This window comes from Vicugna pacos, chromosome 6, assembly GCF_048564905.1.
Source record: "Vicugna pacos chromosome 6, VicPac4, whole genome shotgun sequence".
Lineage (NCBI taxonomy): Eukaryota > Metazoa > Chordata > Mammalia > Artiodactyla > Camelidae > Vicugna > Vicugna pacos.
In genome coordinates, this window is record NC_132992.1 from 14,838,289 (window position 1) to 14,863,170 (window position 24,882).

The 24,882-nt window shown below is 42.2% G+C and overlaps 2 protein-coding genes and 1 long non-coding RNA gene across 5 annotated transcripts in view; 1 reads left to right on the forward strand and 2 right to left on the reverse strand.

Moving 5' to 3' along the window:
• The first annotated feature begins 555 nt into the window (after positions 1–555).
• LOC107033912 (RNA polymerase-associated protein LEO1-like) lies at positions 556–11,708 on the forward strand. Of its 3 annotated transcripts, none has more exons than XM_031672775.2 (9): positions 556–700; positions 3,404–3,498; positions 4,134–4,279; positions 4,964–5,048; positions 6,300–6,394; positions 6,973–7,107; positions 8,599–8,734; positions 9,665–9,829; positions 11,476–11,708. In XM_031672775.2, the coding sequence occupies exons 2-9, from the start codon at positions 3,418–3,420 to the stop codon at positions 11,533–11,535; spliced, it is 903 nt and encodes a 300-aa protein (XP_031528635.2). In that variant the 5' UTR covers positions 556–700; positions 3,404–3,417; the 3' UTR covers positions 11,536–11,708. The 3 variants fall into 3 exon arrangements, with proteins under 3 accessions (XP_031528635.2, XP_031528634.2, XP_072818515.1); XM_031672774.2 differs by having other exon boundaries at positions 562–700; positions 11,473–11,708; XM_072962414.1 differs by lacking the exons at positions 556–700; positions 4,134–4,279 and having other exon boundaries at positions 3,387–3,498; positions 11,473–11,708.
• On the reverse strand, positions 1,710–7,251 carry LOC140696791 (uncharacterized). Its single transcript, XR_012073304.1, has 2 exons — positions 7,102–7,251; positions 1,710–4,179 (listed from the first exon to the last, which is right to left on the reverse strand). It is a non-coding gene; the product is annotated as an uncharacterized lncRNA (long non-coding RNA).
• Positions 11,709–12,558: 850 nt separating the features above from the next.
• TMOD3 (tropomodulin 3) overlaps positions 12,559–24,882 on the reverse strand; it is a 71,676-nt gene continuing 59,352 nt past the window's right edge. The window contains exons 8-10 of the mRNA XM_031672776.2: positions 22,554–22,697; positions 20,467–20,611; positions 12,559–17,166 (exon numbers count right to left, since the gene is read on the reverse strand). Of these exons, the coding sequence (XP_031528636.1) occupies positions 17,135–17,166; positions 20,467–20,611; positions 22,554–22,697 (321 nt within the window). The 3' untranslated portion in view covers positions 12,559–17,134. The remainder of the gene's footprint in view (positions 17,167–20,466; positions 20,612–22,553; positions 22,698–24,882) is intronic.

Below are 24,882 nucleotides of genomic sequence, written 5' to 3' on the forward strand. Positions count from 1 at the left end.
TCCTAAGAAGCCTTCCGTCCCTTGCTATTTTTCGGCTTACTAAGTTGAAACTCCTATGCCTAGCTTTCATTTGTTTGTTTTATGAGGGGGAGGTAATTAGGTTTATTTATTTCTATTTGGAGGAGGTACTGGGGATTGAACCCAGGACCTTGTGCATCCCAAACGTGTGCTCTACCACTTGAGCTATACCCTCTCCCTATGTCTGGCTTTTAAGAGCCGTCATTCTGACTCTGTCCCTTCTAAGGCAACATTGTTTTGTTTTGTTTTGTTTTATTGTATTTCATTTCATTTTTTATTTTATTTATTTTCTTCCTTCCTTCCTTCCTTTCTTCCTTTCACTTGTGTCAGTGACTAAGCTCTTGTCTCTCATCTCCAAACCAGCCCTCCATACCAGGCTGCCAGGCTGAGAGATAAAGGGCAAGACTCTGCAACCTTATTTCAGCTTTGCCAGGTGCTGCCTGTTAGGGGCGCTAGAGAAGGAAGACTGGAAACCTGGATAACAGCAGAGATTGCTCCTTCCTGTTTGTTTGTGGAACTTTCTAGGGGCTTCCTGTTTACTTGCAGTTTTTCTCAGGGGGCCCACCAACACTTCACCCCAGCAGAGGCAGTTTCTTCCTGCAGCAGCTCAGTCCAGTGTGCAGCTTTACCAAGACTTGAAGAGCCTGAGAGACATCAGAACTAACTGGACACTTCTCCTCAGGTATGAGTTCCCGCTCCAAGGGCCCTGTATATAAATTGTTGTTTTGAATTTTTCGGGGGGGGGGCAGGTGATTAGGTTTGTTTATATAATGGAGGTCCTGGGGATTGAACCCAGGTCCTCATGCATGCTAAATACCCACCCTACCCCTGAGTTGTACCCTCCCCCCACCCCCAAAAGTTTTTTAAGTGTAATAATAATTCTACCTCTTCCCTTTGTTCCCTCATCTGTAGGGGTGGAAGCTGCTCTCTGAATTTGCTCCTTCTGTGCTTTCTATACTTTTTGTTACCTAATGAACAACGTTAAAGCTAATTACAATTTTAAAAAATATTAAATTCTATCTGTATAGATAACTGGTATGTTTCCTGTTGCCCAACTAGGGCCTGTCTGGATAGTCCAGGAAACAAATTCCTGAAGGTGAGACGTGTAGATCGATTTGGGTTTGAATGCAGGTCTGAGCTCCTCACCAGTGGGAAGCAGGATGCTGGTGACCCAGGGTGCGCCCTGGCCCCGTGACGGGTCTCGCTGTCCCTATGGTTGCAGGCTCAAGAGGCTGCTGCGCTTGTTAGGCAGTCCTGACGACGGTCAGGGCCGCGCTGTGGGATGGATGCTTCCCAGCGCCCTGGAACACTTACAGAGAGTTTACAAGCCTCGATCTTTAAACTTCAGCTTAAGTCATGGTCAGAGAACCAGGGAGGATTCATGACAGCGCTGAAGAAATCTCTTATTCTGTAGTCAGAACACTGAGGTAGCTGAAAATCAAACATATTTTTGTGTGGTTGCAGAACTGCAGCATCGTTGACTTCACAGCCTCTTCAAGTCTCTCACGTGAAAGGGCACTGATTGAGAAAGAAACTAGGGGTGGGGTTATCTGTTTGGACTCAGAGGAAGCTGAGAAACAAATTTCCTAGTTCCTCTGAGCCTCCCTTGCCTGTGGGAAACAGTTTGCCTCTCTGAGGGAACTTTTTTTTTTTTTTAACATTTTTTATTGATTTATAATCATTTTACAATGTTGTGTAACTTTTTTTAATTGATGTAGTGTTGATTTACAATATTATATTAGTTTTAAGAGTACAGCATAGTGACTCAAATATTTATAATTATAGATTATACTTCATGTAAAGTTACAAAATATTGGCTATCTTCCCTGTGCTGTTCAGGACATCACTGTACCTTATTCATTTTATACACAGTAGTTTGTACCTCTTAATCCCCTACTCCTATTTTACCCCCACCCCCACCCCTCTCCCCACTGGTAACCACTAGTTTGTTCTCTATAACTGGGAGTCTGTTTGTTCGGTTATCTTCACTGATTTATTTTTTAGATTCCACATATAAGTGATACTGTACAGTATTTGTCTTTCTCTGGCTTATTTTACTCATACCCTTTAGGTCCATTCATGTTGTTGCAAATAGAATTTCATTTTTATAGCTGAGTAATATTTCATTGTACATATATACCACATCTCTTTTTATCCATTTATCTGTTGATGGACACTTAGGTTGCTTCCATATCTCAGCAATTATAAACAATGCTGCTATGAACATTATGGTACATATATATTTTTGAATTAGTGTTTTTGGTCTTTTTTTTTTTTCCTCCAGATATATACCTAGGAGTGGAATTGCTGGATTATATGGTAGGAATTTTTTAGGTTTTTTTCAGGAACCTTCATACTGTTTTTCATTGTGGCTGCATCAATTTACATTCCCACCAACAGTGTACAAGGGTTCCCTTTTCTTCACAGCCTCGCTAACACCTGCTATTTGTAGACTTTTTGATGATAGCTATTCTAACAGGTGTGAGGTGGTATCTCACTGTGGTTTTGATTTGCGTTTCTCTGATGATTAGTGATGTTGAGCATCTTTCCATGTGCCTGTTAGCCTTCTGCATGTTCTTTGGGAAAAAAGCCCATCCAGGTGTTCTGCCCACGTTTTAGTCAATTTGTGGGAATCCGAAGACTTAGGGAGATGGGTGTGTCAGAGCAGATATATCTTGTGTGACCTACATACCACCCCTCAGTTTCTCCAACTCCATACCCTAAGAGAGCCAGCTTAAAACAACATTAATATATCTCATGGTTTCTGAGGGTCAGGAATGGTTTAGCAGGGTGGTTCTGGCTCAGGGTCTCTCACAAGACTGCAATCAAGATGTTGGCTGAGGCTGTGTTATGTAAAGGCTGGTCTGGGGCTGAAGGGTCTGTTTCCAAGATGGCTCACTCCCATGGCTCTTGGCAGGAGGCCTCAGTTTCTCACCACAGGAACCTCTCCAGAGCAGTTTGAGTATCTTCCCATCATGGCAGCTGGCTTCCTCTAGAGTAAGTGACCCCAGGGAAAAAGTGAGGCAGAAAAGCCACGATGTCATGCCCAGCCTTGGAAGCGAGGCTGTATTCTATTGCCCACATAGACCAACCACGACACAGTGTTGGAGGGGACTGCACACGGGCAAGAATACCAGAGGCAGGAGTCACCGTCCCCTTCTTGAAAGCTGGCTGTCACAGCAACTTTGCCTTCCACCAACCAACTTTGCCACCTTCCTTCTCCACAGATGCTCTTGTCAGGCTTCTGACGGCCAGACTCAGGGAGCCAAGCCAGTTTGCGGTTGGTTTATGAATCTTGGGAATATGTTGAGGTGATGGGCTGAGAACTGTGTTAAGGGTTTCAGTCAGAGAAATTAATACTGGGCATTTTCTCCCAACATTGAAGATTATAGTGGGACCATGGACCTGTTTGGAGACATAGATGACATTTCTTCTGAGAGTGATGGGGACAATCAACCACCTATTCCAGGACAGACTGTTGTAAGTACAGTCACTAATCTCAACTGGTCCCATTGTTCAAAGCTAAGAAAAGGTTTCAGAGGCTGATGGATCCAACTCTTGAACAGAGAGGACATGGATAATGAGTAACAGTCTGAAATATCTGATGAACAGGTGACTTAACTATGTTGGGAATTTCTGGATATTAAAGGGAATGGAAGGAACTGCTCAGAATGAGTCTCATACCAAACTTTAGGGACTAGACTGTGAGAACTCATTTGAAAACCTTTAAGTTTTTCTTACTCAAACCTGTGCCAAGGAGTGTGTGTTTCTGGACATTCTTCTGTGATGTAAATAGTTACCTCGTATTGAGGGGTTGCATAATTTCACACTTCTGTTGTTAAACATCTTATGCAAGCTAGATGTGTCGAGACTTTTTTCTGGTAATGCAGGCTACCAGATCTTGTTTTGCATGGTGGTTTGGGGGGAGGAGGGGAGGAAAGGATGAAATTTTAAGGAGAGGCCTGGAGGGGTTGGTTGCTGACTGCTCTGTTTCTGAAGTGGTGTCTAAACTGACTTCTGTCAAACCTGCATCTGCACAGTGCAGAAGGGGAGCCAGAGCATTTCTCACGTCAGCTCAAGCTCTCACGTTCTGATTCCTCTGATTCCTCTCTTAGGATGGACGTGGAGTGCCGCAGGACCAGCAGGAGGAAGAGCCGATTTCTGAAACCAAAATAGAAGTAGAAATTCCCAGTATCTACTCTGATTTAGGAAATGTATTGTACTTTGTTAAACTACCCAGATTTCTCAGCATAGAACCCAAGTAAGAGGACTGATAAAAGAGTTCCCCCCCCAAGATACTGAGTAAAAAATATGTGGAACGTAAATGTTTTCTTATAATGAGTTGGCTAATCGGCAAGATGGGAGGTTTCTCATGTGGCTTTAAAAAAAATAAATTTAGGATGTGCTATAGTAGAAAAATGATGAATTACTGTGGGAAAAGTTTTAATGCTGATAATTCTGCTAGCATTTTGGCACTTCCTTATAAACGAACAGACATAGCTGATAAAGCTGGAAAAATTGTAAAATAAGCGTAGAAAGTTTGCTAGAGAAATCACTAGTGTTAAATGCAAAAGCCATTGTGAATCTAGAAAAGACAATGATTTTGGACAATAAAATAGTATTGGTTGGTATTATTCATGAAGATGCATGAGTATAAGCTCTTATGCAATTAAACATGACACTTTTCTTTAAAAATATGAAAAAATAGAAGATACATTTCACCGAACAAAAAAAAATTTAAAAACTTTGAATCAGTCGTCACATTTGGTAATATGTTTTGAAATCAAATTTCAAGAAGTGATAATAATTTGCATACTTTGAAGTTTTACATGAAGTTTGTCTACTGTGATTTTTTTAATGTATGCTAAAGATGTAAAGATTATTATTTGATAGTATTATATTCAATACTACAAATGGCTAATACTACATTAAAAACAATTTTTAGGCCTTTTGATCCTCAGTATTATGAAGATGAATTTGAAGATGAGAAAATGCTTGACGAGGAAGATAGAACCAGGATAAAATTAAAGGTACCAACACTTGATTCCTGGTTGTTGTTGTTGTAACGTTTTTCTTTTTATAAAGTAAAACACAAGGATAACAATTTGAGACTTGAGCTTATGAAATGGTCTTTTATGTTTACTCTTGAATCAACAAATAACTGTTTAGAACAAGGAATTAAGTGTCTTTTCAGAATATTTCTAGGGGAGAAGGTACATATCCTTTTTTAAAAATCCCTGTAGAATTGTCACTTTTCTAACCTTTCTTTTGCAGTTGTAATTTTTGACAGAAGAACAGATAAAAATTCTTGAAAATTGTCAGCGACTTCCTTCGGGATAAATAATGTAGCTAGATGTACAAAACTGCCTCCAATTTTACAGTGGAGAGGTCTGAGCAACTTCCCACAATAAGGGTATCTCAGGCTCTTTATGGAAATTCAGATTATGCACAGAAAGAGGCCTCGTCGCCGTTAGGTGGTTCCTCTCCAGAAGGCCTGGCTGGCAAAGCCCTACCATTGCTCTCACAGGGACGTGTCATCTTTAATGGGGTTTTCTGTGAGCTTCTGCCGGGGCCCCCGTGGTAGCAGTGGCGGGCTCCATTTTTATGATTTGGAGTTCCCTGCCACATGGGTAGGGTAAAGCACACACCTCAGGTTTTAATTTGTTGTTAATTACTTAATTGTATATTCTTTTAAACATTTCTAAAATTTAATGCCCAGAGCTTCCCTGTTTTACTAGGCGAATGGGCACTTTTTTAGTCCTTCTTTCATTGGGTTCATAGCCCTTCAAATGGGGCTGCAGTAGGCAGAAGGCCCTGCTTTAACTGCCTACCTACCTCATGTGGTCCCCAAATTTCCACTTCCACTGCCATGAACTGAAGCTCAGAGAAGATTTACACAGAACATCTGGTGAGTTTAACCAATATTCGAGGTATCTGTGGCAGGAGGAGCCCAATCAGCTCTTTTTTGGTGAGATTATTCTATCACTGCCTATGAATCCTTGGCACATGAGTATGAATCACTTGAGGAAAAAAGAACACATAGTTACACTGGTCTCTTTGTTTCTTTCTTTCTGTCTTTTCTTCTTTCACAGCTAATAAATCTCTGATCTTTTTTTAATAATTTATTTTTAGGGTTTTTTTTGAGGGGGGTAATTAGGTTTATTTATAATGTCCTGGGGATTGAACCCAGGACCTCCTGCATGCTAGGCATATACACTCTACCACTGAGCTATACCCTCCCCCCTACACTGATTTTCTAATGCCTTTGTGTTTTGAATCAGGTGGAAAATACTTTACGATGGAGGATACGCCGGGACAAAGAAGGAAATAAAATTAAAGAAAGCAATGCTCGGATAGTCAAGTGGTCAGATGGGAGGTGAGCATAAAGTCCTGGAGAGCATGGAAGTTCCGGGGTTGGGTGGTGGTGGGGGGCCTGGGAAGACTGAAGTTTTCTGTGTAGGACCGTAGGTCATCTTTCATGAAAGAATTAACAAAATCTAGGCCTCTGGCATCACCTGATAGGAATAAATAGGGTCGAGAGCACAGTGCTGTGCTGGAGGGAGACAAATAGACCCAAGATGTGATTAGACTCATGGTATCTACCTTACTGAAGTGAAAGCCCAATGTTAGCTCCCAAATGTGACTATTAGAAATTAGAAATTGGTATGTTTGAAAAAAAAAGATTTCTCTTTTACTAATAAAAGAGGTAGAGGGTGGGAAAATGATAAAAAAAATTCTATTTCTGGCTGAAAGGAGGATGGATTTTTACCACCTTTTATTTGGAAAGAAGGTAGCTTAGCTGTTGACGGTAAATTCTTCGCATTCCTTAGGAGTTCAGTAGAGGATGGGACCCTGCAGTCCCACAGCAGTTTAAGAACAGCTAATGGGGTAGAATGGAAGCTGCAGGGTTCGCTCGATACCCACCCTGATAACTGGACGACTTCTCGTTTCCAGCCTGTCCCTGCACTTAGGCAGTGAGGTGTTTGATGTCTACAAAGCCCCGCTGCTGGGCAATTACAACCACCTGTTCATTCGCGAAGACACGGGTCTGCGGGGACAAGCCGTCTTCAAATCCAAACTCACCTTTAGGTAACTATTCGTACTGACGTATTGCTCCTTGCAGTTTAAGAGCAACAAGGCAGAGAGCCTGGGTGTGCAAAAAGCCCGAGTCGGCCGAGATGACGTGATTCCGAGCCGCCGCTCCCCCAGGCCCGCGGTCTGGTCCCGGGCGGTTACCCGGGGCGCCGGCTCCTGCAGTGCGCATGCGCCAGAGGAAAGGGCCGGCCGGCCGGTGCTGCGGCTGCGCACTGAGCTCGAGCGGCCGGCGCCCAGTGCCGCGCGCGCATCTTTTCTTCGCGGTTCGCGTGCCTGCTCACGCCTTCCCTCCGCGGGACGCACTGGCCCTTGTGCGGCCTCCCTTCAGAAGCGGGGCTCTTAGAAGACTGTCACGGTGCGCGCAAGGGTCCTTTCTGGGGTCATGGAAATGTTTTAAATCAGATTGTGGTACAGATCACACAGCTTGATAAATTAAAAAATCCTTTAATTATTTATTAAAATGAGTGAGTTTTATGGTATATAAATTATACTCCAGAAAGATGTTGCTGTTTCAAAGACTGCAGCAGACAGCTCTGGGGTTGTGTTTCACTAATGCTCGTGTAAGCTTGAGGAAGTCTCAATCTCAGCAGTGTTTAGTTTCCTTATCTTATAAAATGGAGATAACATCTCCCTCAGAGGGGTGCTCTATCCACTGAGTCAAGTAATACGTAAAAATATCATGCCTTGCACAAGAAATACTGCTCCAGTCCGGCCCTTAATGATCTCTGCTAGGCCGGCATCCTACATACAACCAGTTCCACAGTGTGCTTTCCTCTCTTGTGCCCCGAGCTCCTCCACGTGGGGGTGATATTGACTGCCCAGTGCAGTTTCATTCCTTACAGCCACACTCTCCTTGTGATTTCCCTAAGGATGATTCCTAAGATGTGCCTTCCATTAGTGAGGAATCCGCGGCTTTCTGCACCAGGGCCTCCTATTCCAGCTGTTGTTGTCCCTCTGGGCTGTCATGTTGCTCCCCTCCTGCGACCCGCCTCCTTGCTTTCATTTTTCTTCAAGTTTTGTCCAGATGGAGGGACTTAAGTTGTGCCTCAGGGTGTGTGGGTACAGCTCAGCGGTGCATTATGTGCTTAGCATGCACAAGGTCCTGGGTTCAATCCCCAGTACCTTCATTAAAAAAAAAAAATTCTACCTTCTGGCCTCTGTGCCACCTTCATGGAACTACGATCTCCCATGTCGTCTCTTCTGTGATTGTACTTGCAGGTTTTCTTTATAAAAGCCTTGGACCCCACCATCTCCTCCTTCCTTCCACTCCCACTTCACCCCATCAGCTTTCCCTGGGAGGCAGGGCTAAAGGGGGAACTGCTTAGGAAGCCAGAGAAGGAGGAAGGCCCTAAAGCACCAGTACTGTGGCCTTGCCACTCTGCTCCATTAAAGGGACATGTCTTTGTCCACAGCTGTTTGCTGTTGGCACTATTGCCAACAACTGTTCTTATTATACAGTGAGACTTTTTTGTTTGTTTCCCGCAGACCTCACTCTACAGACTATGCCACGCATAAAAAGATGACCCTGCCACTTGCTAATAGATGCTCGGGGATACAGAAGATTAGAATCTTACCAATGGCTGGTCGTGATCCTGAATGCCAACGCATAGAGATGATTAAGGTATGTTGCCTGAGCTTTATCCTGGGTTTTTTGAGGGTAGTAAGAGCTGTGCTTTCCAGAATATTGATCTGTCATTCCTTATTGCCACAGCCATTTTATTCTTATAGTTATCAGGGAGCTAGCTTTGACCTTCCAAGCATGTGGTTAATTGTATTACTGGTCCTAGCCAATGGCCACTGGTGAGGTAGAGCACTCCAGACATTCAGGAGCTCTGTCTCCAATCTGTGAGATTTCAGGGCAAACTGATGGTTTAAAAAGTGTAACCTTTGACAGGTATCATAAAACTGGGTTCCAGGTAGTCAGTGATGTAGGAACGTCAAAGGACATTCCTGACTTGGTTAACACCAGCCCTGCCTTGTGAACCCCATCGTGTGGACCGCCAGGCTGATGGACAGGAACGAAAGTTCTACTTTGGGGCTCAGGGAACCCCCCCAGCACCTCCCCGTCCTGCATCCTGCCGTCAGGAGCTGTGGGGAGCTCTCTGGGTTGAGGGGCCCAGACAGGAATATCTGGGCACCACGGTAGTTTGGTGGAGCCTGGGCAAGTCAGGTGTCCGTCTCAGGGGCGAAGAGAAACCGCCTGCCTCAGGCACCTGCTGGGTGGCGGCTGCCTGGGCTCTGACGGGCAGCACAGGGGACACGGCTGAGCCCACGGCCGAACCTGTGCCTGTTCCGATGGGGCGGTTGGTGTGAGGGAGCCTCTGTCCTTCACCTTTGTGTTGTCTTCACGCCTTAGAACCAAACAAGATGATGCCCGTGTCTGGTTAACAGAGGTGTCGGATGGAGAGAACTGTATCCAGGACAGGGAATGGGTGTTATCCTGGGCTAGGCATTTACATTTCCTTTGTAGTGAAATAGTTTCAAGTGGGCACTAAGCTAGTTGTTTTTTGTTTTTTTTTTTAAGTTCAGTAGTTTATTTGCTTCTTTACAGAAAGAAGAAGAACGTTTGAGGGCTTCTGCTCACCAGGAGACAATGTATTTGCGGGAGAAGCAGAACCAGCAGGGGCCGAGCCCCGCCTGCCAGGACCACAGCAGTGATGAGAGGGAGGAGGAGGTTGAGATGCCATCAGAAACCATTCCCGAGGGGCGTGCCAAGGTGAGCCGGTCACACTGCACCGTCTCGGGGCCGCCTGTGCTCTGGTGGGCCCTTACTACCCGTCCTGCTCTTACTCACTTAGGACAACAGTACAGGGACAACAGTACAAAGGCCTTTTATTTTGTCTTTGTTTTTGTAGAGCCACTTTCCCACACAAAAGCTTAGCTGGGTAAATAAGGCACCCCCAGAATAAAGAAAATCAATTAAATAATTTATGCTCTTATGAAGGAAAATGTGTTCATAGGCAGTTCGCCTGCTTGTATGATGATGGACCCAAAGTTTAAACTTCGTAGTTTTAAAAAAAGATGTGCATAAAGCCCCCCGGGTATCTAGAAGTGATCAGACATCTGAGGACAAAACCTTTCAACTCTAAGTCATTTAAGCGCGTTTGAAAGGTATTATCTATCTCTTCATCAAAACTTAAAAAACTGTTTCCCTCAAGCGAAAAAGATAGAGTGGAAAGTTAAAATATTCAGCATCAGAAAAATTTGAGAATTCATGGAACTTCATCTCTGAAGGTCAATCCCATATGGAAAGTTCCTTTGCTTTCAGAGGAACAGGCCAGAATCTGTTCTTCAGACAGTGGAAGATAAGGCTCAGAGATTACTCAAAGCAAAGAAACTCACCAGTGATGAGGTAAAACCAAATTTATTCAGTTCGAAGGGGGTTGCCTTGTACCCACAAGTCAGCTCCTGGAGTGAAGAGGCTCTCAGCCCAGGAGCACAGACGTCCGCACAGCTCCCTGAACCCCGGGGAGATAAATCCAGTAACAGGACCAGGAATGATTGGCCTGGGGAGGGTCTGACACCTGTGCATGGTGGGGGGCTGCCCAGAGAAGGTGCCCTCTTGCTCAGTGTTGAAGGAAGAGTGTTAGGGTGGGCCCGCCAGTGAGAAAAGACCTATGGCCCCGAGACAGCAGGGCTTGGCCAGAGAACCTGAAGTGGTTCAGTGCAGTAGAGAGAGGGGCCTCGTGTCCATGGTGGGCACTGGGTGCCCTTAGTGTTTGAGTATAGCAGTGGAGGGTTATTTTATTTCCATGTTATTAAAATTATTTTCCTTTAATTACTTCCGAGTCCAAAGAAATTTTAAGTCTTAATTATACAGGTGAATCACTATGTTGCCACTGTGCCACATTCATTCATGCCATGTTTTCTGAACACTGAGCATGCTGCACGATGGATCTGGAGTTACAGGGCCGAGTAAACATCGCAGTGAGAGCAGTGTCCCTTACCGCGTAAGGGAGGCACTCACTTTTCATGTGAAAAATATATTTTAAACTCTGAAAGCATACTAGAAAAGCACATAAAACACAAGCAGTCCTTTAAGAAAAATAGTTGACAGGCTTTAAAATACTGAATTTTACATAGAGAAAGTGAAGTACTGAGGAACAGGGGAATGTATTTCAAGTAACATGAGCAGAATCCCAGTCAGGATGGAGTGAGAAGTGTCCCTGGGCCCTGACCGCTGCCCGGGCAGCCCGGGCTCCCACTGTCGGACCCGCAGACACAGTGTCTGTGGATAAGGTCGCCAGTCAGCCCATGCGAAGGGCTGGCTCCCCACATTGGCTCCCAACTGCTTTAGACTAAATTTCCACAAACGTTCAGTATTGAAAATTGTCTCTCTTCTTTCTCGTATCTGTTCAGCAGGTGAACCCTCCAGAAAGAGGAAAGCAGGGCATGAAGAGGAAGAGGATGACTGAAGCATAAAACGTGCACTCACTGTAAATATGGTAAAGACAGTGACGAAATGTTTTGATTCAAATGAGGACTTGAGTTGCTTTTGCATAATCCTAGTTGTAATTAAAAAAAATATTCATAAGTAAGTTTGTGATTTTAGAAAATCCACTTTTCTCAAATAGAAGCTTATTTTGATGACTGTTTGCTCTGGGTCTTGGGTGTCGTGCATCCTTGCTGCTCTGCCTCACCCCGTCCCCCTGGCCCAGCCCAGAGATGGGTTAAGTTCAGCTCGGGCATCACCTTCTCCAGTGTCCTCCCTGGCCTGCCCAGCAGGGTTCGGGGCCCTGCGTGCTGCGTTGGCAGGACACTAACTTGCCACTGACCCCGCCGCCCTGTTACCTTGTCAGCGCAGGACAGCACGGGAGGGCTCACTGGAGACTCAGGGCTTTGCCAAGTGCTGTACAGGCCTTACCAAGTCTAATCCTCAGAACAACTCGACGGGTGGGTGCCCGTTCTCATTTTACAGATGTAAACTTCAAGGGGAATTTCTTTATTCCTCAAGTTTCAGAAATGAATTATCTAATGTTTACCCCTAAAAGTTTCCTCAAGCCCATTACACATTTCACTGACTTTCTCTTTTGGCTGATGGATACAGGTGACTGATAAGAGACGCCTTTGTTTTACTGCAAAAATAACCTCTATTAGCAGGATTGGCTCCCACCGGGTCCAGGCTGCACTGTATCCTAGGACCCCGTTTTCTTCACATTCGTCAACTCAATTCAGTTTTACGGACAGACCAGACCAAGTACTGATGGTATGATATTGAACCATATGAACTTACTGCTTTTGTGGGTATAAATGGTCAAGTACTGACTATTTTATATGGTTTAACTTAATAGTGTGGGATAGGACAACTCAGGGAAATCAGTAAGCTTGTTCCTAAGAGGTGTGCAAGGACTGAACTTTAGAATGTAGTTTCCAAAAAGTCCAAGTCTATAGGGTATTTGATAAACTTTATTGAAATTTATTCCAATACCAAGTGGTAAATTCTAAATGCCTATAGTCCATATTTTTCAAAAGAAACTTCACTGTACTATTATGAACCAATAGTAATAATAATATTTTATAATATTTAAAGTATTATAAAATTCACTGCTTTCATATTTATATAAATTGAAAAAGTAAAGCTTTTATAGCATTTTGGATATTAGCATTAAAAAAAGTATTTAAATACCTAATTTCATGTGATAAAGAATGATGCAGTTACAAAGGTAATATTCAAGCTTTTAAACATAACTAAAACCAAATATAATTCATCTAAAAGAGGCTGAAAAAAAGGTGGGCATTTATTTGAAATTACAAAGGTTTTGATACTCTGTGTGCGTATTCATGTGCAATTTTTTTGTTTTTAGTTTTTAAAAACCAATTCTTAAGTAGACAAATCCAAAAAGTTGAAACAGCTGAATGAAAGACTTTCTCATCTTTACTTCTGAGTTAAGATGAAATTTAAACTCCTAAAAATGGCTGTATGTACCCATCAAAAAGCACTCAGAATTTGTTCATAAACTTTACTCTCTGAATGGACTACAGTAACTGACAGAAAGATTTAGGCCTTTTAATTGCTTTGCAAAAATTACAATATACTGATTGTAGAAAAGACAGTTATGCTTCACATATGTAGACTCTAAGATGGGGAGGAGTCCGACTGTCTTCAAAACATACGACCCTGCACAAAACATGGTGGGTGGCTTATCCAGCACTAGAGCAGGTGTCCAAAGTAAAATTCTCTGTAAGGCAGTGAAGGCTTTCTAAAATCCTTGGCAATGGTTTACAAGACTGGCTCCTCTCAATGATCAGACTGCAAGTTAGAGTTTGGCATTAACAAACTGTTACAAATATTTTCTTATAAAAAAAAAACTCTGATTTATTCAGTGTTTTAGGGAAGGATTTATGGAATTAAATTATAACGCAGAAAAAAAAATCAGATGACATAAGAAAGACTGACCAAATTAAAATGACATAATATAAAAATCTTTGCTTATTATAGTTTTCTCAACTTAAAAATTAGTGAAGAGTTCCTTTGATTGAGAAATAGCTAGAAATCCTGTCTTATAATGGCAGATAGCTAGAAACATTAATGCTCAGTGAGAACTGATGGAGATGACAGCTTTGTAGATATTCGGACTGAAGAACTCAGGCCCCTTGAAGGAGCTGCTGTGACACACTCAGTGTGTTTGGTTCTTGTGGGTGCCGTGTCTTCAGTTAATACTATTAAAGATGCTAAGTGAAATAAGTCAGAGAGACAAATATTGTATGCTTTCATATCAGAATCTAAAAATACTAAATTCATAGAGACAGAACAGATTGGTGGTTGCCAGAGGCAGGAAGTGGGGGAATAGTGAAATGGGTAAAGGGTGTCCAAAGTTATAAACTTCCACTTATAAGTCCTGGGGATGTACTGCACATGGTGACTGCAGTTAATAATAGTGTATTGCATATTTGAAAGTTGCTAACAGAATAGGTCTGTCTTAAAAGTTCTCATCACAAGGGAAAAAAATTTTTTAAACTATGTGAGGTAACATGTTAACTAAACTTATTTTATTAATCATTTTGCAATATATGCATTTATCAAATCAGTATGTTGTATACCTTAAACTAATACAATGCTGTATGTCAATTACAGCAATAAAACTAGAAAAAAGTTTTTTTAAAAAGTGAAGTGGCATTGTAATGATGGAGCAAAACTGGACAGTACCAAACAGAGACTGGAAATTGCTATGGACGCCAGAAAAAGAATGATCCTCATGTCTGCTGGGAGGTAGCAGTGTGATTCCTGATTTTAGAAAGAAAAGATGAGGCAGCCCTGGCAACAAAGAGCCAAAAATTTAATTTTATGAAACCTCTTTTAATCTTACCTTTTAATCTTATTTTAATGACAGCAAGGGTTAAATATAATGTACAACAGACCATGACTAACATTTTATCAAAACTTTTTTTCTCTTAATTTTCATTATACCATGGAATCCCCTTTTTAAATGAAAAAAAAGTGAGATACTGTCAATGGGAAAACAATTTACAAAGTTCTATACATGTAACTTTTCCAGTGGGTCCCTACTGTACAAAGCAAGTATTTTGGGATATTTCATTCAGATATAAGAATTCGCAATTTAATGACCAAGGTAATTCCCCTTGAAATCTCTAACAATCTGTTAAAACTTTTTTAAACACAAAATATTTATTTGGTCTTTTAAATGACAGGCACCCTTAGAAAATTTATTTCACCTGTACTTGAGACTTCTACCTGCCTTTAGCTACAAGTAGATAGCACCAAAACCCATTTTAATAATATCAGTATTATTGACTTTTAATATGTAATTTCATGTAGACAAACTGGAAAAATTAGAATATCAGACAAATATGAGTATAAAATTTTATAAAATGGGAAATGAAAAAAGGTTTTTAAAAAAACAGCAATTTAAAAATGCAAAGAATATTCTTTGCTTAGATAACCAGGTAAGTTTATATTAGTTAGACTAATTAGTTATACTACAAAATTTAAGATCTTAGAAAATCTTTGGTTTAAAAATCAAGAGTATTTCATAACCCTCATCTATCATAAAATTTTAGAGCAATACAGAAATACTGAAAGTTACTAAAAGGGTAAGAGGTGCCAGATTTTTAATGATCAAAGTAAACACTAGTTTTCTCCCTTGTAATTACAGTTTTTGAAAGATTTGTCTGTATTCAGTTGGATGAATGTTCACCCTTAGTTATTTATTAAGAAATCTTTTCTTCAATTATATAATGAACTGTTGTAGCTCAGAAGTGGAATGGTACAAGCAAAAAACTCAACTTCTTCATACTTTGATAAATAAGTGAAAAAGGTATTACCCGTAAGTATGATACACAATTCTAGGTGAGGTCCCACCTGCCTGTATTTTGAAAAGAACTTACGGGAGGAAGGGGTAACATACTTAACAATTTATTGACTTACAGGGCAGTGCAAGCGAGGCAGCCATGCAGGAAGTGTAACCGTGGCTTTGTGTCCCTGACGCCCCACCCTGCTGGGGCTGTGCTGGCTCTGAATCGAGTACATTTCCAAAGTCGTTTATGAAAAAGTGAGGGAGAGCGAGTCAGCGTGAGCCTGACTTGCTAACTTGAAAAAAATCAAACCCAGCACCCTGTAACTGAAAGGGAACAGTGGAATAGTACAAGTCAATCTTTGGCCCCTTTAAAACACTGGATACTACTTTTCAAAAAAGCAGTCAGTTCGTCTGAGGAAAGCTTTTGCCTGTGCTCATTAGATAAACTGTCCAGCCCAAGCCAAAGGAGCAGACGTGTTGTAACTCAATTTCAAGAAGTTTTAGAAAAATTAACAACACATCTTCCTCCTATTCTGAAATGATATTCTCTCCTTTTGAAAAATCTCCCTGTAAATGATACAGCCAGGCCTGAATTGCTGATTGCTTTGTCCCCTGTCCTCTGTAGCTGCAGTGCCTCAGGGGTCTCCTGCTCCAGGGGCCGCCCCGAGGCACGCGTGAATTAGCTCCACATCAGCGCTCCCACTCCTGGCTCTGGGGTCATTCTTCCCACCACAGTACACTGTCCAACTGTGGGTGTGAATACTTTGAGGAAGACAACTTATGAGAAATTACTTTTATACAATACGGACAAAAAAGTACAAGATGAAACAAGATAATAAAAATTAGATCTACCAAGAACAGCCGTTTTCCTTACTGGCTGGAAAACTGGTAGTGAGTGGGGACTGCGCGCCGTTCAGGCAGTTCTGTGTCGCACGCGGGACCTTCTCACTCTTACCTTGCACCCAGGCCAGCCTCCACCTTCCTTTACAGTAACCATCAATTTAAATGCCCAGTCTGCGTGCTTCTCAGACAGTCTCTACCGTTTATTACCCCTGATTCCATGTGTCTAACAAAAGCTTTCTTTTTTCTTTTATCCTAAATATCTGAAAATTGGCTGTGTGCATTTCACAGGGAAGGAAACAGCTTTCCTACTCAGATGCTTTCTTTTACTATGAGTGTTCATGAAAATTTAATAATGCCCACATTATTAAAATGAAAAACTATATATAACTATACTTTTAAAGCAAAGTATTTGCTTTCTTGATGAAGCAAAAAGCACACTCTTGCCAAGTTCATGTGTTTTAAAACATGGAAAAGTCTACATGCCGTGGAATAAGGGAAGTTTTGAAGCGCCTTGTGCCCAAGAGGTGCAACAGCAATTCTCACATCAGCAATGTCCCTTTTTCACTTAAAAAAAGATTGGTCCTTAAAATGTTCATTATTCTACATAAATGATTTCCTAGACTTTTTTTACAATTGTATTTTTTTAACCCAAGACTCATCATAAACCATTTAATTAAGCTAAATTAAAAATGATTTTAGCAGAAAGTAGAAATAATGCTTTAGAATACAAAATATCACCTATAATTGATTTACAACTTGAAACTGGTAACAACTTAAACTAAAAAAGAGATATATGCAGTTAAGGAAAAAAAAAAAGGATTTCCAGTCTCTTCCCTTCTACCTAGGAAAATTTTACATCTGATACCACAACACGAGCCCTTGGCGACCTTTCGAAGTCTTCCAAAGATCACACGTTGGCGGACTTACTGGTCTCCTTCGACTCGTCTCTTGCGAACTATGAGGAAAATAATGGTGAAATCCCTGTTAGTTTGTACAATGTTAATTTGCTTGTGACAAACAAGTTTCTATGTAATCCGGTTATAATTGTACAAAAATGAAACGTCCACCTGCAGTTCACATGGCCATTAAAATAAGAAATTCCCATCCTTCACATGGTCACTCACCTGTCGAGAACTGAGGGGCTGAGCTCAGCTGTGCTTACACAGCAGTGATTAGAAATCTAAACCAGAACGGTCAGCAGTCACCTTCAAGTCACTGTGCCTGTCTCATTTGTGTATTAAAAAAATTCATACCTCCATTAAAAAATGATTAATAACTTACTGTGTTAAATTTTGAATGACATTCAGGCAGCTGGGATTAGAAAGTGTTAAAAAAGTAAGTATTTGCATGCTCTTCTGATTATCTCCTTAGTCTGAGAAAGAACACACCAAAAATAGCCTTGTCATTTTTATAGGTAAGTGATTTGTTACTACTGCTCTCCAGATTTTCCGTCTCTTAACTCCTCTGAAGGGACCCAGTTCAGGGCTCTGATAAACAACAAAGTAATGAAAACCTTAGACCTTGGTAATGTGGTGATGTCACATCTGGCTACTATCGGCTTCAGCCCCAAGGTGGTCAGCCACCTCGCTCAGCTAACGGGGTGAACAAAGGTGCACCTCCGAGGACCCTCAGCCTCCTCGTGGCCTGGCGACCCGGGCCCGCTGGGCAGTGCGCAGCAGCGGCAGGGCCCGCCCGGGCTTCAGCGTCAGATCTCCCCGTCAGCTACAGGGAGCATTCGCTGAGAGCCACCGGGTCAGGGCACCCCGGCACCGCGGCCAACTCCTACTTAGGACAAAGAGCACGGGTTCCAGCGTCAGCGACAAACTGAGCCATGGCTCTGTCGCTGTGTGCAGTGTGCTCTCTGGCAAGTAAGTTCCCCTCTGAGCCTCAACCCATCCTCTGTAACAGGAGAATAATGGTATCTTAACCCCCTGCTGTACAAGCAAAGGCATGACCCGCTGCTTAGGGCAGGACTGAGAATACAGAAAGCGTTCAACAAAGGGTCCCCGGCTTCCTCACCCACCACAGTGGGGTTACCGGATGGTCCTGAGGTCAGCCATCTTTTTCAGGTGGGGAAAGCCAATTCATCTTTTATAGTTACAAGGATCTGGCTTTGATAGTTGTTGGTTTATTAATTTCTGTGCTCTCTTCTGTGGAAGCAAGTAGAAAGACAAGTGCTTTTGTTCAGCCTGAATTTGCTGTTTAACAGAGGAGTGAAAAGCCAACAGGGGCACTGGCCTTCTGGCCAGGCCACAGATTCTGCTTCCATGCTGCTCTGACTGCTGGCTTCTGATCACTGGCCCTCAGGAGATGGGACCAGTCAAGTGATGTGCATAAAAGCCAACGGCTGGACGCTAGCTGGAAAGAAAAAACCAGGAGGGCTGAAGTACCAAGTTCCCTTGAGCATTTTCACACATATCCAACTAGCTGCACCCTAATTTTGGTCTAACAGTTTCCTGTGTTTACTGAAAAGGGAAGAAAATCAAATGGAGAACTGAGCCCTCAAACACAAACTTAATTCATGTATATAGATCTCCGAACGACACAGAAACATCTGAAAGGCAAGCGACATAATTCTTTAGGGTGGGGCATTTTCAAGAAAATTCTGAGTTGCAGTAGTGTTTGGATATTATTGGCAGACCATTTCAAATACTACAATGCATGTTACAAAAAATGCACATTATAAACAAGATAGACAGGACAGATGGAACAAACAAAAAAAGATGTAGAAAATGGATTATGCAGCTAAGTAGTGTGAAGACAGTAACGTGAGGCAAAGTTCGACTGAGTATTGCACGTACTCCAGATAACCTTTGCTGTTATAGTTGTGATACGTCTCAGCTGGAGAGATGGCGAATACGTAGGATTATTTCAAAGAAAAGTTGAGACTAAGAAAACAAGAAGAGAGAGGGAAAGACGTTATCAGAATCAGAACACTAAGCTCTAATACAGCCCCATTTGCAAGGGGAAGAAAGATTATACGCCCAAGAGATGTGGTGCAAGTTTCAAGCCTTGTTCTTTGACATTCCTTTCAGTTACCACATACTAGACTGCCTGTAAGAAAACATGGTCTTTAGGCTTGCCACCTTGACCTACAGACAGAGGTCAAAGTGCAAGGAAGGCTTAAAAAAAAAAAATCAAGCTGAGGGTGGATGGATGGGAGGCTATGGAACACAGCAGAGGAAGACGGGCAGAGCCCCTGCCGACTTTCTCACTCGGTGCCCTTGTCACCCCAGCAGTTCCTCAGTGCGTCCTCCCCATGAGACTCATAAGTCTGGCCCCATTAACAATTCTTTGGCAGTTTCTTCCCAAACCTGCTCCACTAATATATGTCCTCAATACTTCATGATGAGTCAATTGCCAGTAAGTCCTAACTAATCTCATTTCCTCTCTATCTCTAGAAGAGTAGTAAGAATGCTGTTTTTGAAGTATCACTTAAATCATGCTCTCAGTGGCCTACACTGGCTCTCAAATCCCAGTATCATCACAGTAAAATGTGACTCCCTTTAAGAAGTCTTATTTTAATTCTTGTCTAAATGCATCTTTTAAACTATTTCAATGATAAACACAAACTTAAAAGTCAATTTCTGTAAACACGTAGAAACAAAATTATAAGCATCATATTCTTTAGTTCAGCCTTGGCTGGAAAAGTTGTTTTTAATGGAATCCATAAGCCTCAGCAGTTCAACAGGAGCGAGGGAAGGAGACTGCTGACCTAGATGTGCGCAGGGAGGGGACACACCGCCCAGGGATGGCGGGGTCAGGGCAACAAGTAAGTAGAGCAAATCTTTACATCACACTGACTTGAAAACTTGGGTTAAAACTACAATTATTCTGTATCTTCCCATATAAAATTGAATTTCTATCTAGGCCTGTTTGATCAAAGGGCAAAACTTTCCTGTAATGTTGAAATCTTTGTTTTAATAGCTCCAAGAGGTGACTTGAAACTGAGAACAAAGTATTTGTTATAGGCAGCATTGTTTAATAATGTGTGTTGTAGAAAACTGGTTCACTGAAAGCTGCGAAACACGTTTGCCGTAGGAAGCTGATCTTACCTGCTCACCTAATCACCGCAGCCTCATCTGAACTGAACTCTAATTCAGTCAGTATGAAAAGGGCTGCGCAGGTTTTACAAACAAAGACCAAGTGATCTTCCTGTGTTAATATTTATTTTTAAAAAAGCTCCTCCAATGCATTAGCTTAGAGATACAATTCAGAAATTCAGTTTTATAGCGACTTATAAATAATGACTTACCTAAGTCATTATTTTTTGTTATAGCGTTAGCTGCCCTGGTTCGGGGTCCCTGCTGCGTAAACTGATATCCGAATTTAAGGATATTGGTATTTTCCTCAAGCATCTTGGCCATTTCCAATTCTACAGCTGTCCCCAACTGCTGCCTCTGAAATAATTAGAAATAAAGAATCGTATTAATAAATTAGATCAAAATACTGTTCACGGTAACTCAAGGCTAAGACATTCAGGTACATGCTGATTCTTTTAAAATTTTCCCAATTCTTTCAACATTATACGAAACTTACATTTTGTTTCTCTTATGTATGATCATACAAACATAAAAAAAAGTGCATTATTACAATGAGATACCATGTCATACCCACTAGGATTAGGATGACCATAATTAAAAAGATGGACAATAATTGCTGGGAAGAATATGGAAAAACTGGGAGCTTCAGGGATACTAGCAGAAATGTAAACAATATAGCTATTATGGAAAACGATTTGGCTATCCCTCAAAAACGCTGAGTTGATGATACTGAAAACACTGATTAAATAGCGTAAGATGTATAGCACAGCAAAATATATACAAGATCTTGTAGTAGCTCACAGAGAAAAAGAATGTGACAATTAATATATGCATGTTCATGTATAACTGAAAAATCGTGCTCTACACTGGAAATTGACACAACATTGTAAACTGACTATAACTCAATAAAAAAATGCAAATTGAAAAAAAAAAGGAAAAAAAATAGCAAAGAGTTACCATATGACCTAACAATTCCACCCCTAGGTATATACCCATGAGAAATGAAAACATATATTCGTGTAAGAATTTGTGTATGAATGGTCATAGCAGCATATTTCTAAAATCCAAAAAGTTAGTGTAATAGATTATTCAGCCATAAAAAGGAATAGGTACTGATACGTGCTACAACATGAGTGACCTCCAGAACATTTTGCTAAGTGACAGAAGGCAGACACAAAAGATCACACATTACATAACTCCATTTATATGAACTGTCCAAAATAGGCAAATGCATAGAGACTGAAACAGATTAGTGGTTGCCAGGGACTGGTGGGAGGGGAGGATAGGAAGTGACTGCTAATGGGTTTTGGAGTTTCTTTTTAGGGTGATAAAAATGTTCTGGAGTTAGACAACAGTGATGGTCGCACAACTCTATGAATATACTAAAAACCATTTAACTGCAGACTATAAAAGAGTGAATTCTATCTCAATAAAAAATGGAAAACATTGATTAAATAGCATTCTGGTTAAATTTTAAGATAGAAACCTTTCTACCTTCATAATCTACAAAATGTACTTATTTTTTCAAGGGCTAAGGGAGTCATTTACCACCTTAAAGAAATAACTGAAATTACTTTCCAAACTGAAGTATTTCAGTCCAATGCGTATGTTGTTTTATTTTTAGTTAATTGCCACTCTGAATGGAAACATTTCTAACGTAAACTTCTCGGCCTCTTTAAAGAAAAGCTCGTCTGGGCGTGGGTAACCCGCGTTGTCTCATGGCGTCAGCACTGAGTGTGGCTGGACAGAAGCCTGTGCCCTCAGGGCGGCCTGGGTTCTGGAGCTTCCTGTTTTTCACTGAGCCTCTTCCGTTCATCTGCTGTGTCTGGGGCTGTGACATGCTACAGATACAAAAAGTCTCTTATGTGGCTCTTACCACCAAAGAGCTGAAAAGTTTGAGGATGGGAGTGTCACCTGTAAGACTCCTTCCAGTTCGAAACAGCCATTGTGGGGGAGGGTAGAGCTCAGGGGGAGTGTGTGCTTAGCAGGCACAAGGTCCTGGGCTCAATCCCCAGTGCCTCCGTTAAACAAATAAATAAACCTAGTCCCCCCTGCCCCCCTCCACCCTAAACAGCCGCCCATCTAAATTCTCTGAATACCAGTCAAGGGGAGTGGCTTGTATACCTCTCTACACATGAAGTTAGTATTCTGGATGCCTTAGATGTCCTCTCCCTCCCTTCAGGCCACCACCTTCCCAAGGGCTCCCAGAAAGCCCTCCACCCACCCACCTCCTGAGTCCCCTAAGCCCTGCACCGTGTGGGCTGCAGTCTCCTCCAAGCCGCTGACATGGAACACTGACCTGATTGTCAATCTTCAGCTCTGCCAGGGTTTCGTTATCTCTCAAAGCATCAATCAGTGCTAGAATCCCAGCTCCTGTAATGAAGTTGGACTCCATATTTAAGCTCTTCAAATTTTTGTTCACTCTTAGCATATCTGCAAAAGCCTAGAAGTTAAAGAAAATATTTGAAGAGTAGTTTGACAGCATCCTTGCACAATGTACATGCCTGACAAATACACTTAACGTTTGTTAGGTTGTTTAGCTCGACACACCAGCTCAGAGGTCTCGCATGTATCTACTTTTCACAGATACTCTGTCACCATCTTTAGATTTTTCTGTCACGTGTAGTTCCCTACTAGTAACACGCTCTACTGCCAGTCACTCTCGCGTGCGTTCACACTGCTGCTTCATGCTTCTTTCTCCTGTGGCTCTCACACTTCCTTTCAGTCTGTGTGTAGGACTAACTTCATCAATGTCTCTTTGGAGTATCTCTCCTTACTTGGGTCCTGCTACAGCTGGGTTATTGTGAAGCTCAAATGAAGGTAAATTATGACTGATTTCCAAGGCAGGGACCAAAAGGAAAGATCACAGGTAACTAGAACTGCAAGAGCACAAAGACCACGGAGAAGAAGGGGCTAATATTACATCCCTCAGAGAAGAGCATGTCTTCTCCCTGCGTCCACTTCTCATACGATATGGTAATGCTGGGCATCTGACTCAGTGCTTAATAAACACCATAGTGATTAATTAACAGACCCTATAAGTGAGCAGAGGGGAGAGAAGAGGGGTGAGGCTGGAGGAGGAACAGTATTAATCTGAGTTTAGTGGTCAAAAGCAAAGCCAAACTCAGAGAATATGGGTAAGATCAAGCTTAAAGTTAAAGTCAAGTTAACGAAAAGGCAACAGGGGTTAGCGATACCAGAAAGAACGAGGGACAGATATCTACACACTTAAACCTTCTAGTAGCAACAACTGGCTGTGTGACCTGGAGCAAATCCCTTACCCAGCCACCTGTGCCCACGTTTATTCAGATATTACGGATGGCCTACTATTTGATAAGTACTGTGCTTTAGATTTAGAAATAAAATATACGAGCCTCTGCCTGATGGAATTTACATTCTACTCGGGGATCCAGATTATAAACAAGTAAGTAGAATATAATGTCAGATGGTGAAAAGGGCTGGAGAGGAAGAAAAAAGGCAAGGCAGGGTGGAGGGGGAGCGGCGGGGCAGGGGTGGGGCTGTTATTTTATTTACGGGCGCCAGGAAAGGCCTCACTCGAAAGGTGACATTTGAGCAGGGCTCAAATACCTTAAGTGATGGAGACTACGTGGAGTATCTTCAGGGAGAAAGTTCTAGGCAGGAGGAACAAGTGTAAACGCCCTGAGCGGGGAGCATCTGTGGCATGTCTGAGGCAGAGCAAGGAGGCTGGGTGACTAGAGGGGAAGGAAAGAAATGACCAGAAAGGAGACAAGGTCTGCTCATGTGAGTCCTTATGAGGCCATTGAAAGATTGTTATTTTTACTTAGTGAGATAGGGCTCTGAGCACAGGAATGAGATCATTTGTTTTAAAAGAGTCACTGTTGATGCTGTGTGAAGAGCTGGCTTTGGGGTGGATATGATGGAAGTAGACAGCTCAATTAGGAGGCTACCACAGTGTCCAGATGGGAGGAGAGACTGGCTCTGATCAGAGCAGTAGCTGTGAAAATGGTGAGAAGGGGCTGGACTCCAGAAACATGTGAAGACAGGGCTGGATATACATTTAAAGTTGTGAGAAAGGGAAGTCAAGGATCACTCCATCAACATCATCATCATTCTTATTTTGACGTGAGCAAATGAAAGAATGAAGTTGGCAGTTAGTGAGACAGGAAAGCGTGTGAGAGAGGCAGGAACGGGATGGAAGGCAGGAGTCTGGTTTGGGGCTTAGGTCTGAGACGTCTGTTAGACAGCCAAGCAAAGTTGTTAAATGGTAGCTGGACACGGGTTTGGAGTTCAGGGGAGAGGAATGAACCGGAAATAAAAACACTGGGAGTCATCGGCACACATGCAGACACCAGCGTGCACGGGCAACATACAGCAACGGAACAGAACAGGATGACCCAGAAAGTGAGTGTGGAGAGAAAAGAGGAGGGACGAGGACCGAGCCCTGAGCCATTTCGATGCTCAGATGTTGGGGAGATGAGGAGGGACCAGTGCAAGGACCAGCAAAAGGATGTCTAGGGAGGTCGGGGGAGAATCAAAGGGAGTAACATCCTCAAAGCCAAGTGAAGAAAAGGGTTTATATCATGATCAAGTGGGGTTTACCCCAGGAATGCAAAGCTGATTCAATACATAGTCAATGTAATACACTG